General features: G+C 33.1%; 4 protein-coding genes across 6 annotated transcripts; 1 reads left to right on the top strand and 3 right to left on the bottom strand.

Annotated features, from left to right (window-relative positions):
• Positions 1 to 272: 272 nt before the first annotated feature.
• Positions 273 to 5,723, bottom strand: LOC145031451 (uncharacterized). 3 transcript variants are annotated; one of them, XM_078980007.1, is made up of 8 exons: positions 5,574 to 5,720; positions 5,027 to 5,124; positions 4,653 to 4,931; positions 4,235 to 4,562; positions 2,610 to 4,157; positions 1,345 to 1,754; positions 503 to 1,245; positions 273 to 425 (listed from the first exon to the last, which is right to left on the bottom strand). In XM_078980007.1, exons 2-5 carry the CDS (start codon positions 5,116 to 5,118, stop codon positions 4,122 to 4,124), a joined length of 735 nt encoding a protein of 244 aa, XP_078836133.1. In that variant the 5' UTR covers positions 5,119 to 5,124; positions 5,574 to 5,720; the 3' UTR covers positions 273 to 425; positions 503 to 1,245; positions 1,345 to 1,754; positions 2,610 to 4,121. The 3 variants fall into 3 exon arrangements, with proteins under 3 accessions (XP_078836133.1, XP_078836132.1, XP_078836131.1); XM_078980006.1 differs by having other exon boundaries at positions 4,235 to 4,931; positions 5,017 to 5,124; positions 5,574 to 5,723; XM_078980005.1 differs by having other exon boundaries at positions 4,235 to 4,931; positions 5,574 to 5,719.
• Positions 3,030 to 3,908, bottom strand: LOC145030033 (uncharacterized). The gene is made up of 2 exons (XM_078978471.1): positions 3,090 to 3,908; positions 3,030 to 3,044 (listed from the first exon to the last, which is right to left on the bottom strand). The coding sequence occupies exons 1-2, from the start codon at positions 3,906 to 3,908 to the stop codon at positions 3,030 to 3,032; spliced, it is 834 nt and encodes a 277-aa protein (XP_078834597.1).
• A 1,200-nt stretch (positions 5,724 to 6,923) lies between the features above and the next one.
• On the top strand, positions 6,924 to 8,396 carry LOC145031450 (aquaporin SIP1-1-like). Its single transcript, XM_078980003.1, has 3 exons — positions 6,924 to 7,503; positions 7,707 to 7,979; positions 8,112 to 8,396. Exons 1-3 carry the CDS (start codon positions 7,207 to 7,209, stop codon positions 8,262 to 8,264), a joined length of 723 nt encoding a protein of 240 aa, XP_078836129.1. The 5' UTR covers positions 6,924 to 7,206; the 3' UTR covers positions 8,265 to 8,396.
• Positions 8,397 to 8,464: 68 nt separating this feature from the next.
• On the bottom strand, positions 8,465 to 16,969 carry LOC145031449 (uncharacterized). Its single transcript, XM_078980002.1, has 3 exons — positions 16,173 to 16,969; positions 8,818 to 9,363; positions 8,465 to 8,691 (listed from the first exon to the last, which is right to left on the bottom strand). The coding sequence occupies exons 1-3, from the start codon at positions 16,938 to 16,940 to the stop codon at positions 8,593 to 8,595; spliced, it is 1,413 nt and encodes a 470-aa protein (XP_078836128.1). The 5' UTR covers positions 16,941 to 16,969; the 3' UTR covers positions 8,465 to 8,592.
• Positions 16,970 to 18,256: the final 1,287 nt, after the last annotated feature.

Genomic DNA, 18,256 nt, shown 5'->3' with positions numbered 1-18,256 from the left:
GGACTTGAGTTTTGCAATTATTACAGTTTGGTCCCTGAACTTTAAATTTACACATATTACAGTTTGGTCTTTTGACTTTAAATTTGCAATTAGTACAACTTGGTCCCTGGACTTTAGTTTTGCAATTATTACAGTTTGGTCCCTGAACTTTAAATTTACACATATTACAGCTTGGTCCTTTGACTTTAAATTTGTTATTGTAGAAAATAAATTGTTATGTCACGTACTAACAAAAGAAAAACTATATTAAAATATTTATTTATGTCACGTACTAAAAAAAGAATCCATCAATTGAACCCTAGTTAAGAACATTTGCAACTAAAGCTTACAAAATTGTTAAAATGACCAACTAATTCACAAGCTTTTTTCATATAGACCCCGAAACTCCCAAACCATCCTGCGATTTTGTATTCGTTCCACGTTTCCTAAAATGAATAAAAATATTATCTTCATTGTTAGTATTGTTGTTGTTTAATGAAAAAAAAATAGAAATTTGAGTAACCTTTTAGATGTGGATGTTTCACTTTGGTCCAAACTTTGAGATGCTGGATTTTTACATGTTTTTTCACGGTGTCCATACTGTCCACATAGCGTACATTTGTGTCTTCTTTTAGAATCATCTGATGATTTAATTCTGTTTTTTCTTGGTCGTCCAGGTGGACGTTTGATAATAGGTGGATATATTTTCTCCCCATTTTTTTGTGCCCATTGATCCCGTCTTGGCATCAGAGTAATCTGAAAAGAATATGTAGCTTTAAACTTCTCTATAGTGAAATAGGGATCAACATATTTGTCCTAATTAGCATCCCTTATAAAAGCAATAAAAGCCGCTGCATGTACACATGGTCGGCCCCGAACTTGCTACACTCGACAACTACATTTTCTTTCTTCTAGGTTGACCTCCCAACGTGTTCCCTTGTAATTCACTTCAGCTTGATTGTCATAACTTCTAGTAACTTCATATTCACCCAAGTTCTACATGAAAATTTAGAAATAGATATGTAACGACCCAATTTTCACGTCCAAAAATTTCATTTTTAAAACATTACTTTAGAAAACGCTAATAATTAAAATCATTGTTTGATCAACCACATCACAACGTAAACCATGTCTAAAAGCTAAATCATACAACCAATCAAAATATCAGAGTATAAATCCCAGAGAAATCCAATGGATGCGGAAACCAGTGTGTGTGCATGATGTGCCGCTACCGCGCCAGCTCCTTCCCCTTCGATGAAGAGGTACCTGAAACCAAAAATGTAAACTGTAAGCACAAAGCTTAGTGAGTTCCCCTATTGTACCACATACCATACAATCACATAACATACATAAATTATCACCTACCTCTTCGGTCCTCTCGACCGGATACTGCCTAACATATCTGGGTGCTGGCTCCCCTTCAATCCTCTCGACCGGATACTTGTCCGGGGACTATTTCACCTCCTACTACTACCACATAACACATATATCACATAGTCTATCTAGCATGGCTGGGCATGACTGCCCCTTCGGCTCTATCGACCGGTGTTCTCGGGGACTATCTCCCCCTACTGTCACTAACACATAAACATAACACAGGTAGTAGCAACCCTAGATGAATATCACAAAGACAATCATCTAATCACACATCTCCTACCGGTGGGCCGGCATTGTGGCCTTAGACCCACCGCTACTGGAAAGTAACTCACCTCGTAGTTGCTGCTGATTTGTGTGGGAATAGTCTGTCTGCTGCTGCTGCTCCGGAAATCCTCCGGCTGAAATTCCCACCAAACACTTAGTCAAATACTGCTAACTGACCTTTGGGTAAAATAACCATTCTACCCCTGATCATGCCCTAAGTCAAAGTCAGAGTCAACTTTCAGTTGACTCGACTCGCCGAGTTGGCTCGCTAACTCGCCGAGTCCATGTCCAAACGACTAAGTTGTCCTTCCAAACTGATGTTCAAGTCCTTCATCCCACTCGCCGAGTTGTATGAACAACTCGCCGAGCTCATCTTCATCCGATGAACAATTTATACTGTGACTCGCCGAGTTGTATGAACAACTCGCCGAGTCTGTTCTTGATCTAAGGAGATTGCCTTGAACTCGCCGAGTCTGGGCATCGACTCGCCGAGTTCCATTATGGGTGAGTTTTGGCTTCCAACTCACCAAGTCTACCCTAAACTCACTACACAACTCGACACAGCTAAAAGGGGACAATCTCGGAGACTCGTGACTAGACTCGCCGAGTCAGATGAGCGACTCGCCGAGTCTTCTTCATGCAAGAGCCATAAACGCGATTTTGCTTGAATCCAGTCCATGTCATTCGTAGATCTGGGCTCCTAGAGCATGAATAACACGTAAAGTTTCCAACTTTACGTGTAAATATCCATCTATGAGGGTTTTAGGGCTCAAAATGCACCAAAAGAGTAGATCTAAGGTTTTCATGCAACATGGGTCCATAAAGGCAGTAGATCTGAGCTCCTGTAGCTCAACCATGCCTTGATCTAGAGGTTACTCAGCTTATTACGAACCCCCAAACATACACAAGCTTGGAAATGGTTCAAGAAAGACTTTAATGGAGCTATAAATAACTATAAGCATGAAAGCAAGGGGAAAATCGAGTCATACCTTAGGGAACACACTGAGAAAGCTCAAAGATGCTTGACCTCGTCTTCTTCTTCTTGATCTACTCTTTTTCTCACTCCAAAACTTCAAGAGAACACACCAAATGCTTCAAACTCATAAAGAAACAACTCTTGAACAAGGTATAGGGCTCTGAGGGTGAATGGGGGAGAGATTGGGGCGGAACGAGAGTTTAAATAGGGTGCAAACCCTTGAAACTTAGGGTTTCATCCAACAACGGTGACTCGCCGAGTCCAGGATATGGACTCACCGAGTCGCCAACTTAAAATGTGTCCCGGGTCCCGGCTCTACTCGGCGAGTCGGACCTATGACTCGCCGAGTCCAAGGCTAAAAATGGAAAACACTCAAATAAGATTTACATACCAGGAACCAGGTGCTACAAGATATATTTTAGATATATATGTATTATTGAAGTAAAAACTAAAACAAATATAATCATTCAATTGAAATATCTAACATTCTTACCTTAGCGATGTTATTGAGATGATTTTTAGCAATTGGAACCAATGCACCATTCCATGTATTTACCAAATTCTTTTTCTTATCAAACTGTTTCATAATCTTTTCCTTAATTGCGTCAAGGAGATCAAGCACGGGTTTATACTGTAATTTACCAATCCAAGAATTAAATGTTTCTGAAATATTATTAGTGATGTAATCACACTTGGAAGTAGTACCAAACTTGCTTCTACTCCATATTTTTTTGTGGTTAGTATTTAGATATGCAACTGCATCTTCATTTTTGTCACTAATTTCCTTTAATAATCTATCATGCTTGGTAGGACGATATGTTTTTGCAGCAACCCATAGTTTGGTGTTAAAGAAGTCACCACGGAAGTGTTTCTTGAAGTTGCTATATAAGTGCCTTATACATTCTCTATGCTCAACATTAGGGTAAACATTCATCATGGCTACTTCTAACCCTTTTTGCATGTCCGATGAGATAACCAGACCATTTGGGGTTTCAATTTCTTTTTTGAGTGAGTTAAGAAACCATGTCCATGATTGTATGTTTTCTGATTCAAGCACACAATATGCTATAGGAAAGATAGAATTATTACCGTCAATACCAGTTGCAGCAGTTAGTACACCATTGAACTTTCCTTTCAAATGACAGGCATCAAGACCAATATACAGACGACAACCAGCAACAAACCCTCTAGAACAAGCTACTAAACAAATAAAAAACCTTTTGAAAAGTTTCTTTCTACCAACTATGTCAAAGTCAATTTCAACAACGCTTCCTTCGTTCCTTCGTAATAGTTCTTCTTTAAATTCATCCATCTTTATGAAAGAGTCTTCCCACTTACCATACATGTCAGTATAAGCCTGCTCTTTCCCTCTAAAAACTTATAGGTATGGTACGTCAACATTGTAAGTTTTCATAATCCAATTTCTAAGCTCATATGGAGAGACATCCCCATCAGATTTCAACTTGTCAGTAACTACATTAGCGACCCATCCTTGCGTGACATGCTTATTGCCAGCCTTGTTACTTCAAGTGCAAGTATGTACTTCTACCATTTTCTTAACCTAAAAAAAAAATTAAATAAACATAAATATATTTTTAATATAAAAGGTGTTAAGTATAACTTAAGGTATACACTTACTTCAAAGGTAACTTCATCTTGTGTAATAGAAGCATGAATTCTCCACTCACACTCTAGGTTTTCACACCTTGCTGTGAATCTTGTCGGGTCACTTTTCTGAATGTAGTAGTTAAACTCATTTGTGACTGCAAAGTGGTTCAAAGATCTCCTAAAATCAACCACGCTTTCAAATTTTGAGTCGACTTCCATACGTATACTATTCTTACTAACTGAGTAAACTTCATCATCATCATTCATTAGATCGTCTTCATTATCAGAGATGAGATGACTATGATAGCTTTCTTCACTAGGACAAAGGTCTGCATCATACTCATTGTGTGGTTCATCTCTGTTGACACACAAATTGTTAGTATGGTTATTGGAGCCGAGGTTATTCTTTGTTGTCACATAAATTATTACTTGTTTCTTGCTTCCATACATGCTAAGCATAGCCATGAACTTTTCATCAGAATCAAGTTCAATAAAGGATTTGTCTGGTGTATACTTTTCAACATAAAGAATAGAAAATTTTGGGTTATTCTTTGATTCATAACGCTTTGTCACTTCTTCATGTAGTTGACTTAACTTGTACAAAAGTGTGTCTATGTAGATACATTTTTGAGAGCTAAAGCAATATATTTGCCTACAATCGTTCTTTGTTAGACGAAAATAACCCCCATATTTCAATTTTAACTTGAACTTGGATGTTGGTATACGCCTGAAATTGAAAATTAATTAGACAAACAATCATACAATTTAGTAAAAGTTTAAATTGTTTAATAAATTAAAATTAAGATATTTACATAAACATACTCGATTATTGGAGACGTAGCCCTGCTCTCCCATATTGGTTTTGATGTGTCATGAAGTGTAATATCTTCTCTTTGAGAATGATCTTCAGGCATTGGTAGCTTCAAACATCAAGATCACACAAAATTAACATAGTAGAAAGAATTCAAGATTGTAATCAAGTATAGGTTTCAACACGTTATTGACATTAATTACAGTTTTTTAAACCTTGAATTAATTATAGATTTATGTGTGGAAAACAGTAAACATGTATAATTTGATACAAAAGGCATCGAATCATACACAAATAGTTTGAATTATTCAGATTTCAAAGTCTTTATACCATGATATCACGTTAATTAATTCAGTTTGAAACATCAAGATACCAACGTTTCAACAAATTGACATGAACAAATCAAACAACATCAATAACAAAATTAAAGAAAGGAAAAATAAGAATAGGGTCGCTTATTGTTAACCTGATGCGTTTAACACATTCACGGGAACAAATCAAACATCAATAACAAAATTAAAGAAATGCAAAATTGGAAAAGGATCGCTTATTGTTTACCTGATGTGTGAACGTGATGAGATATTAGGGAAGCAGCAGTCGATCGGAAGTGCTAACAGGTAGCAGCAATACAGGTAGTATATCACGATCGTATGTAGTATAGGAGTTTACAAGCAAGGGCATTATTGTCCAATTCATATATATTTTCAATTATAATGAATTAATATAAAAAGAAATATAAATCAATAAAAATTATTAAAAAAATAAATTTGGGCATATATGATATTAAAAAATATTAGGAATGACAAATACGATATTTGGAATTTAAGCTGGACAAATACGATATTTAGCTATTTAGGAAAGGTATATACCAAATTCTGCCCTTGTTTAAATTTAACTGTTTGATTTAAGTTGGGACTATTTAGATTCATATAAACCAACCTTTTGCAATTTCTAGTTTTGCAAGATTTCTTGACTTTCTTCTTTTAGAAGGCAAGAGTGAAAAAGAAGTAAAGGGTGGAGGCCATACTTGTGAAAAAAGATTGGGCAGTGGTGCTTTCTTTTCATGCTTTAACTGGATCTGAATATACTTACTTATATACGACATTTCTTAAAAGTTAAAAAGAAAAAAAGAATCTTCTTTATTGAATCTGATATATAAGTTTTGGCATGTGTAATGTGGCATTTATTCAATTATAGTGTTGACAGCTGCTCATTTTGTGACATACATAAAGTGTTCGTCATTAAAATGTTTAAGTATATCAGAATCGTATATTACCAAACCTACAAGTGAAGTCATTTTTTTTTCCGTATTCCACAAAAAACACATAGTTTGAATTTGTTTTTGTTTAACCACGATTTTTTTTTTCTACTTTAATATTTGAATCTTTTTTTTTTTAATAAAACCATTTTAAATAAAATTCAAACATTTAATGGTTCAATCGAATATTAAAATTTCATCGAGAGTTAAACAAAATAAATTTCAAATTATATTAATAAAGATCAAGATTTATATGATGTTTTCTTAAAAAAAATCAAACTCTCAATAGTTAAAACATAAAAAAAAATCTTTTGATTATTAAACCCGAAGTCCAAACTGTAATACTTTTCATACAATTTGCCATTTTGCAAATCAGCGAGTTCATTAATTTACACGTCAAAAGGGACTATACATTTCTACCTAATAATTTTATACAATTAATAAAACTATTACTCTATTGTCAGTCGACATGTTAAAATCGGACAAAAAAGATAGCTTTAATGACAAATTATGTCGATAGCAACATTTTATTTTTTCTTTTAATATGGCTATGTATATTATTTATTATTTATTATTATATATAAAAAACCAAATAATATTATTTATATCGCTCAAATAAAATAAAGTAAAATACGTTATATTGCTACTAAAAAGCTCATGGATCTTGAACGTGGATATTAAGAATGAGATATACACTTCACTTCACAATTCACATCATATAGTCAAACTTATCTCCTAACTCATTGAAACAGGAGCCTAAACAATTTCCAGATCCCCTAGATCACTGATTTCTCGATCCCAAAATCTTCATCATCAACAATCAATCCGCTGAAATTTTGATTTTAGGTGGCGTTCTCTAATCCATATTCAGGTGAACTGATTTCACCTGCGGATTCTGTTACACCGGAAAGCTGAATCCGTTCATTTCTAGATATGGGGGTGGTGAAGGCGGCAGTTGGTGATGCGGTGGTGACCTTCATGTGGATATTCTGTGCTTCCACCCTCGGCGCTGCCACTTCCATTATTACTAATTCGATGGGCGCCGGAGGGCTGGCTTCCCTTGCAATCACTACTTCCCTTATATTTGTTATCTCCGTCGTGTTTGGATTGATTGCCGATGCCTTCGGTGGCGCTAGCTTCAATGCGATCGGTACAATTGCGTTTAGTATCGCCGGTGCCGGTGGCGACGATGATACACTCATGTCCACCGCCGTCCGCTTTCCTGCTCAGGTAATACAACCAAACATTACTTTTCGTACTCCTAATTTTTGACGAATTAAGGGTTTCCAATTACCCAAATTGTTAGGTTACAGTTGAAATTGCGAAAACAGATCGTTACATTCAACTATAAATAGCGCAGAATTGGATCAATATTTGTTGATTATTAGTGCTAAACATGTAAAAACAGTGTTTGATTTCTGAATTGTCGACAGGCGATTGGTGCAGCTGGTGGTGTCATGGCTCTTTTGGAGCTGATGCCATTAGAGTACAAACATCTGCTAGAAGGACCTACACTAAAAGTCGATTTGCATACTGGAGCCATTGCTGAGGGAGTTTTGACTTTCGTTATCACCTTCGTTGTTCTCTTGATCATCATCAAGGGTCCTAACAGCTTGTTCTTGAAGAACTGGATGCTTTCCATGGCAACTATGGTTGTGATTCTTGTTGGTTCAAGTTACACAGGTCCTTCCATGAATCCTGCAAATGTAAGTATTACAAAACCCTTTTCTGTTTCTAATCAACATAGTTCCTTGATCCCCATATACGATCTTTTACAAGATTTACACTTCTTTTTAACATTAAAAACATTCTGATTCTGATTATGATTATGATCACAGGCATTTGGGTGGGCATATGTGAATAATAAACATAACACATGGGAGCAGTTTTATGTTTACTGGATATGTCCATCATTAGGCGCAATTTTGGCTGGATGGTTTTACCGATTTGTCTTCCCACCTCCACCACCACAAAAACCCAAAACCGCATAAAAACAAGGCCTTTTTTTAGATTTACAGAATATGTTTTTCTTGAAAATAATTACCAAAACTTGTTTAAAAACATATTCTTTTCATGACTTTACTAATCATAAATTCATAATCTCATTCCAAAACCATATATAATATGGGATTGTAAATTGTAGAAGGATAGAGAATCGAGTTCATTTATATATGTTTCTCAAACACCCAAGAAAAAGTCAACGAAGGTTTTTGACATATGCTTAATTAATACAAACTTCAAGTTCATTGATAATGTTAAATTAAAAGAAACTTGATCACAATTCACAATTAGAATATTATAGTTCTGAAAAACTTAATCTCATGCAATTAACTCATCGTTCATGCAATCCCTCAAATTTAGCTTTGCGACTCCCATGTCATCAATCTCAAGTACATCGCAACATTCTGTTTTCCCATTCTACACCAAACCAATAATATTATTCGATATTTAAGTTAAAAATAATTTTAGTTATACATATATATACATATTTAGTGATGATTTACAAACTTTTTTTGAATGTGATATTCAAACAATCAAACTTACTTGGTTGGGTTTTCTATTCGGTGAAACAACGTTAATTCTTGAAACGGAATCTACAGAATGATTGTTTGCGAATCCACATGTTGGTAACCCACGTGAACCAAAGCGAGTATAACTTGTAATGATTTTACTTTCATAATCATTGATATTCTTTATGGACTCGAATGAAAATACATGAGGAGTTGCACATGGGTCATTTGAAAGTGTTCTTGTGTTGAATATGTAAAGAGGTGGCTTGGCTTTTTGTATCCATGGCTTGAAGGTCTCAAGTGGGATCTTTAGGATGCTACGAGGTATGAGTTTCTCATAGATATGAACCGAGTAGCCCCATGAAACTGAAAATGACCAATTCAAATTTCTATTGTAACATATGGTTTGTTGAATCAAACGAGGTTGATCGACATTTGCAGCTTTCATGAGATGATTTGTGGATTCGAATCGATCCATAGAGTGAAAAATAGGATCTATGTGGTCGAAATGATGAAGGGAAAGTAATGGAACTCTTGGATGGGCAGATAGAAATCCTGATGCATCTCCACGTATATCCATCTGTAAAGATACTTAAAATATTTAGACTTGGCTACAAATATATATAGCAATCATACATTATTACATGGTATAGATAGGACAAGAAACTTTACCTTATCTTTTTTAGTACAAATACATAAATTTCCTTTGACTATTTTACCTGAAATATACATTTTAGTATAACGTATTTTTTAATGGCGATATACTACTTATTTAATAATGTGTAAGACCTAAGCATTGGAGAGTATGCTTAGATGTTCCGGTGAAGCTTTAGTTAGAGATCTAAAAACTATAGAGATGGTTGGAAAAGAAGGTTTATGCATATTCTGGATGTGGGTAAATATGTTGATTTTTTGATATATAAAAAGTATCTTGTAAAACTTATGTCATTTTCTGAAATTTTAAAGATTTACGATAAACAGAATTGTCTGTCGTAAATTTGTCATCATTTGTGAACATTCTGGACGTACTCGAATGTACGTCACATCTTAATGTCTAAAATATAATAAGAAAGATGCATGGACTTTTTAATATGTCCATCTTCCTAAAAAAACTCTGTCGTCTTATATTTCTGTCTTATATCATATTGCGTTTCTATCTCCTCTCGTTCAAAACACAAGAGATTTAGGGTTCTATCTCCCTCTGAAACCGACACATCTTTTTCTCTTTCTTTCTCTTTGTCAACAACCACAATGACCACCACCACCGATTTAATCATTTTTACCTCCCGTTTTTGTGATTAGGAGACCAAACTCTCTTTCTTTAAGTATGAATTAACCATAACGCTATGGATTGTAAGGACTTGAGCGTTAATGATTTAATGCTTTGTTAATCTGCTTGGAAGGTACTTAATGCTTTGTTATGTAATTATCTGGTAATAATTAGATAATCCCTAAAGTGTGTTTGTTGTTGCGATTAATTTTTTTAACGACTTAAGCCATTTGTTATGTAATCATCTTGTAATGCCTTAATTAGATAATCCCTAAAGTGTGTTTTTGTTATGACTTAATTGTTAAGGACGTAATGCATTTGTTATGTAATCTTGTTGTAATGACTTAATTATATAATCCCTAAATTGTGGTCTTGTTGTGCCATAATTATTAAAGACTTAATATATTTGTTATGTAATCATAATAAGCTTAGTTTGTAATGACTTAATTAGTTAAACTCTAAATTGCAATGACTTAATTAGATAAATCATCATCAGCTTAGATTGTAATGACTTAATTACAAATCATTGAAATACATGTAATATGTTTTCTTATGTCTTAAGAATCATTTTCCTCCCAATTTATGATTAAGAAACATACATTCCTAAACAAACAAATCTTACATTTAAATATAATATATTGGTTTTCGCTTAAATAAAATATGTAAAAAAATAATAATACTTAAAGTACAATGATGTAGGAGAAAAAAATGAAAACAATAAATATAAGATGTTATTTCTTATATTCAAACTAAAATACTATATAGTATTTAATAAGTGAACTATTTAAAGTATAATGTTTTAATAGAAAAAAAAGTAGGATGCTATAACTAACAAAAATATGAAACTACATTGAAACATTGATATTTAGTTTATGTGTCTTCATTTAAATGAACGTGAGCTTAGAATACTCATCAAAAAACTGATTTAGAAATTAATTTTGGGTTGTTCTTATTTTGGGATTGCTTTATTTTTTTTTAATACTTTATATCATTTAGGATGTGAATGCGCATTACATGCTTGTTTGTTTAAGAAAGATTCAACTCTCATTTTCTCTTTGTTTCTCCGATATATATTTTAGTATATATTTCTATATAAACTTGTAACGACTACACCGAGTACTTTCATTATGATCAATTGATTATGATACCGAGGGAGAGACTGGAAATGAAGTTACTCTACCATTGGGTATCTAGGATGAGACTGATTACGATACTAAAACGTATAAAAGAGACACTGACGTATTTAAGGGTGAGTATGATTAAGAGGGTGTTTGACTTTGCTTTTTAAATGACTTTTGTGATTTTTTGCTTTTCCAACAAGTCAAAAGTTTAAAAAGTTATTTGGTAATTTGAAAAGATCTTTTAAATTGTGTTTTTGAGAAGAAGAAAAAGAAGGGGTTTAAGAAGTCAGGAATCGGTGACTTTTAGCAACTTTTGCATTTTTTTATTTTGTCCCCTCAAAAGTTTAAACAAACACATTTTAAAATTATCTTTTAGAAAAAGACATGAATCAAAAAGTTCTTTTCTAAAAAAGATTTTTTAGTTTAAAAAGTTATCCCAAACACCCTATAAATCACTTTATTTTTAATATAAAACCTTATTTATATTTAAAAGAGACACTCATATTTTCTATTTGAAATATACAACTTTATTTGTATATGAGAGAGACACTTAATGATTTTTCATGATGTAATAGAAAACTTTATTCCTAATGTTTTTTTTTTGTATTCCATATCTTATAACTTTTTCAAACTGTGACATTCATTTGGATTATTCTTCTTTACTTGATGGCTGATGTCATATGTCGGGGCCGTGACAAAGTTGACCATGAGGATCCACCACCTCTATTGGGTGGAAGCAATCGTCAACACGAGTTGGATGTCAAGCCTTATTATGATTGATTTATTTAGTATATCTATTTGTTTATTATAAATTATATTGACTAATATTATTTTAATTATAATCGAAGTTTTTCGATCCCAAAAAATAAGGGGCAAGGCAAAAATCCTTAACCTCTCACAATCAATGGCGAAGAACAGGGGAAACCTTTGCTTTTTCATTTTGATAGACACCCACGATGTTCATACAAGTAAAGACGGTACATTCAATAGCTCATTAGTTGAGCAACAATATGTAAGTGTTTGTTTAAAGTGAATATGTGTGTATATTAATCTATCAAACCATCTTTGAAAAATACGACATGATTTAGTACAATAGTTAGAACTATAAACTTAAGGATTAGATGAAGAGTGTAATCCAACACTACTGGATGAGGTAGCCATACTTGAAAAGGTATAGAGTGCTTGATGAGATCGTGTTAAAGGCATTAGACATAAACTTATTTTGCAACATCGAGTTACTCTAAGGGATAGTCAGTATCATAGGCACCACAACAGTCAAAGACATCGCACTATACACATGTAAAACTAGCTAATATAATTTCAAAGTCTCATATAACTATCAATGAATGCATGTTAGTTTGGTAATTTTGGTGTATATTCATTATTTATAATAAACTTCGACAATTGGTAGGTTGGTTTATGTTCTTACTCTACTAGTTTGTTTATGATAATGTTTTGGTACTTTAGTAGTTTGGTACTTTGTAGTTTGGACCATGCTAATTTTTTATTTTTTTTTTAATTTTTAATTTTATATATATATATATATATATATATATATATATATATATATATATATATATATATATATATATATATATATTGTAATTTGGTACTTATTTATGTTGTTACTTTGGTAATTTAGTAGTTTGGTATTTTGGTTTATGTTGAGGTAGTTTGGTATTTGGTAATTTGTAGTTTGGTTTATGTTGATATTATGGTAATTGTAAGTTTGGAATCCTTTTATTGATATTTTGGTATATGTTCTTCTTTTATAACTTTGGCTCAATAAAAACTCTAATAAGGAATTAGAGAGAGAAAAACATATATAATAGGGTTAAATCATTCTAACAACAATGGTCGGGTTTCCCATTTATACCAAGATACATTCGATCCCCCAATCCTATAAGCAACCCACATGAAGGAGTGGTATAAAATTGAATCAATAACATCCCCCTTTTGGGGTTGAGAACTCCAAATAAGAGTTTATTCCTAAAAATCCAGATAGATCATAAGCAACACACGATGACCGCATCTGACATCTAAGACTTACCAGAAGTTCGTTGAAGCCCAAAAAGAATTTGTTTGAAGGAAGAAACATGTAGGTTATTGCATCAATAAAGAGCTAATTTGACATGAATTTGTTGGAAAAAATTAACAAAACCAAAGATGTGGTCAATGGTATCAAGGAGATTGTTGCAAAGAGGGCATATACCAAAATGGATATATATTCCTCTCTTATCTAGGTTGCACCTGGTTGGAAGGCCATTCTAAGACAACCTCCATCTAAATATGTTAACTTTAATCAACAAGATGGAGTTCCAATTAGTAACCTTGGTTTAATCATGTAAGGAAACAAGCATCAAATTCTCTATAACATGTTTAACAATGAAGTCTCCTTATACATCTAAAATTCCATACCTAACATTCCTGTTGATTAGAAAAAATAACAAAACCAATATTTTTTTTGACATATTTTGAAATTCATGTTTCTCAATACCGCCCCCGATTTCCCTCCTCCATTCCAATAGAAGCCTAAGGAAGAAAGATGATCAACTACATAACAATATTGATACTTCTCCAAAGCTTATAAATGATGAAATTAGGATTTGAAAAGTAAACCTTGGGCCCATTTAGCCTCCTAAAAGCTGGTAAAATTCAATTCTCTACCTTCCTAGGAATGGCCTCTTTGAGATTTAACCCCAAATTAACACAATCATTACAAGATAATATGATAACAAGGCAAATGGAATAATACCTTTGGGTGATGATCGAGTTAAAACTGCCATTATTTCTTTATATACCTTCAATAACTTTGACCCACTTATAGTTAGGTTCATTAAGGAATCTCCATTTCATTTAGGTGTTGTTTGTTTTTTTGAAATGCAAATGTTTGAAGTCTGCGGACCACTTCTGCAACCTTTTATAGCAGAAGAGGTAGACCAAACGGCTGCAGAATGTGATAAAAAGTCTGTTTGTTTTTTAACGTCTGCAGAATGTTGAAATAAATCAAAGTAAGGTGTGAAATTGTTTGAAGCAGATGATTTAGTGCTACGCCATGCAGCACACACGCAACAATTTTTAAGCTAGAAGTCTTCTGAAAAACAAATAGCTACAAATGGTCTAGTGTGCGTGTGCTACACGACATAGCAATAAGTGACCAAAAATGATTTTTTAGAAAAAACAAACATAACTGAGGAAAGTGGATCGCTCCAAAGAGGCTCCCAATCCCCAAGCCCATTTGTTTTTGCTAGAGAGAGCAAGTGTCCATTTATTCCATAGTCTTTATGGCGTCACCATTTGCACCCCAAACGAAATCTCTTATAGGGCTTTCAAGAATATGTTTGAACTTTTTTGGAGCTTTAAAAGAAGATACGTAATAAGAGCCAAGCAAACCAGGGAGGAACTTTATAAGAAAGACTTCTAATAGATACAACCTTAACTTTCCTCCTTGATGTTTTATTTATTTATTTATTTATTTTTTTGAATTTATAAATGACCGGGTTCCCAACATTGATTCTAGACATATTTTGTTTAATCAGCAACATAAGGTACATGGAAGGTTTTCTTTTTTGCAATTGATGAAGTTTGCCAAATTGGTAATCTTAAGAACCAACACCAACACCAACAAGCTTACTTTTTGAAGTATTGATTTAAATGCCCGAAGTAATTTGAAAAATGTAAGAACCTAAATTAAATTTTCACTGTCCCAATCTCCGACAAACATCGCATTGTCTGCAAAGAAATGGTGCAACACATCACAATCGACATCACCCACTTGGAAACATTTGATAAAACTTCTCTTCTCTCTCTCTCTCTCTCTCTCTCTCTCTCTCTCTCTCTCTCTATTCCATGACTAGAAAGAAAAGGAATGGAGAAAGAGGATCGCCTTGGCGAAGACCACTCTTCATTTTGAACTCTATGGTTGGAGACCCATTGATTAGAATGGAAGCTGTAGAGGAGGTAAGGCGCTTGAATCCACGCTCTTTATTTATTTCCTAAGCCGGTAGCTTGAAGTATGCCATCTGAATACCGTGGAGTCGTAAGCTTTTTGGAAGCTAAACTTAAAGAGAATTAACTTTTCTTGTATGTTTTAGCATATTTGATAATCTTCCATAAAAGGAGTGGACCTTCGGTGCTTTGTCGATTTTTGAGAAAATCGTTTGGCATTCTTTAACCACCGAACGAATAAAGTAGATTGGCAAGAACATGTACGATGAACTTGTAAAGGCTTCCAAATACTTAGATGGTTTGATATTTTTGGTATTTTGGTTTATGTTGACATTTTTGCAGTTTTATATTTAATTTGGTAATTTGTATTTTTCTCTTTGTTGATATTTTGATAATTGTTAGTTTTAAAATTCCATTTATTTTACTTTATTGATTTAACCTATAAGTTTTCTAATGTACATAGTTACTTTGAAGCCATATTGTCTTGATGTTATACTAAGTGACCCGGCATATGAAGGTAGAATCGCAAACTTCTTTAAATTGTTATCGACACAAAATGATAGCGGAGTCAATAACGAGGGAACAAGGGGGATGCGGATGATGATGATGGGGTGTAGCCGTGTAGGACTAGTTTTATGTTTCGTAAATGTTTTAATTTGCATAAATAATAACTTTAACATATATTATGAATTTTATACTAAGTATTTTATATAATTACTGTTTTTCTCCATTTACTGATACAATTTTTCTGCATTTTAATTGCAATTTTATGCATTTTAGTAGCTATTCTTAAAAAAATAGCCTTAACGACAACTTCTTTAGCAAACAAAGGTGTAGCCACGACATTCTTTTCTTAAATTTTTCTCATCAAAAGTCAGATTAAACAAGTGGATATTGAATATTTTGAATTGATCAAATTTTAATTTATTATATAATTAATTTGATGTCCTTGTTTTTTTTTTTTTTTTTTTTTTTTTTCTTTTCCATTTTTGCATATATTGAAACTCAAGCATGCTATTTACCACACCATTTAAACAACGACAATCATACCTGATGAAGACCTTGATGAGGAGTCACTGAAACTCCAAAATCATTCACACAAGTCATCAAAATCAGATCTGCACTGTTCAAATACGGATACCTTCTAAAACAGTCTTCAATATTTTGTTGCACCATCTTTGCCAACGGATAACTCAATATGAGTCCAGCTCCACCAAATCCCATGTCATACGAGTAAACTTGATTCGAGATTATACTCTCTGAATGACCTCCAATGTATATATACTTAGTATGATCATATTTCGATAGTTCATCCACCAAATTGTCAACAAAAAAGATCGAGTCATCATCTCCCATGACGTACCATCGTACCCCTTCTCTCTCTTCCCTAAAAACCTCGATAACTGCATGCACCATCCGCACCATGATTGGTGCAACATGCTTCGTTTCTACCAATAACTTTGAATTATCATCAGAAATACGAAAAGGAGGAGAATTCTGTGACCATGGCAAGAGATCATCAGTCGGGGTCCTGTCAAGATAGAGGTATCCGCGGGTGGTGTTTGGACGCCACCATGACTCGATGTAGGATTTCCGATAGCGCCATGCTTTTGTAGACCCCACAAGTCCAAAAACAAGATGGGAAATGTTTGTGGTGTTGAGTGGTAAGAAGGACTGATTAGTTGCAACATGAATGATATCGGTCTGTAGAGAATTGGGTTGGTTCGAGAAAATGATTAGGACGATGAGGATTAATGTTGAAAATGCAAGTGTTTTCCAAATTGCTGTTGATGAGAAGTTGAAGGTGGAAGAGATCATGGCTAAAGACAAATTTGAGATGATTGAAAGTTTGAACTAAATATCTAAGGTTTTAAAGAAATCGCGGAATAATGTTTTTAAATTTATTGAGTAAACTTCATGCAACCTAACTTGACTGCACAAGTTTAGAGGCTCCGGATTTGAGTGCATTAGTTGCAATACTTGAAGTCAAAACCATTGTAAAAGGTCAATGATCAACTTGCCAATGCCATTGTAAGTTTGAATTAAACCATTATCCATTATATATATATATATATATATATATATATATATATATATATATATATATATATATATATATATATATATATATATATATATATATATATATATATATATATATATATATATATATAAGGAATAGTGAAGATACCGTATATAAGATTACAAACCCAATACTTAAAACTGTGTCGTTTCGTTATTGACTTCGTTTGAAAGAAAAATTGATACGTGAACACTTCTTCCTTCTTAAAAATATTGATACATCACGTTCCCATGGATTTCACAGATTGACATCCTGCTTCTACTAATTGGATTTCACAGAACTCAGAGGAAAAAAAACGCATACTGATGATCACATCGACTGATTTCCTTAAGTCAATGATTGCATGATGCAAATGTCAATGTTTAAATCGATTTCTTTTCCTATTCTTTTCTGGTTTTATAAATTTATTCCAAGTTATTTATTTATTTATTCTGAACAACTGAACCCTCAGAATTGAAAGTTTTTTGATTTCTTATTGGTGGAAGTTTTGATTTTTGAAGAATTGAGACTTATTCACTTGGTGCTGACAATTGATTTATGATTCTGATTGAATATGTGTAAGTTCAACTCTTTTTCTAGCCTTCTTAAAGAATTGAGACTTAGGTGCTGTTTGTTTTTTCTGAGGCAAAATGTCTGCAGTCTGCGGACCACATCTGTAGACCTCTGCAGTAGAAGAGGTGGACCAAACGTCTGCAGTCTGAAAAAAGAAGACTGTTTGTTTTTTTAACATCTGCGGGCTATTAAAATAAACTGAAATCTAAATAAACTGATTTTTTAAAACTTCAAAGCGAATTTTTTATATATTTTTATGACTTTATTATAAATATATAACGAATCTAGATCAACTTTTATGTATTATTATATAAAAAATAAAAATAAAAATGGTATTAATTCATATACATATTTGATAAAAACCAACAACTTTGATTGTAAAGTTATAACTAAACATTATAATTAGTGATCAAAGAATTTGATACATAAATAGATGGAAATAAACTTCGATTTTTTCAAATAAATCTATTAAAAACGTACGATAAATATTTTCTCGAGA

This window comes from Lactuca saligna, chromosome 2 (assembly GCF_052625555.1).
Source record: "Lactuca saligna cultivar CGN05327 chromosome 2, ASM5262555v1, whole genome shotgun sequence".
Taxonomy (NCBI): domain Eukaryota; kingdom Viridiplantae; phylum Streptophyta; class Magnoliopsida; order Asterales; family Asteraceae; genus Lactuca; species Lactuca saligna.
Note: the sequence above shows the minus strand (reverse complement) of the source record. Positions and strands in the feature narration are given on the sequence as shown.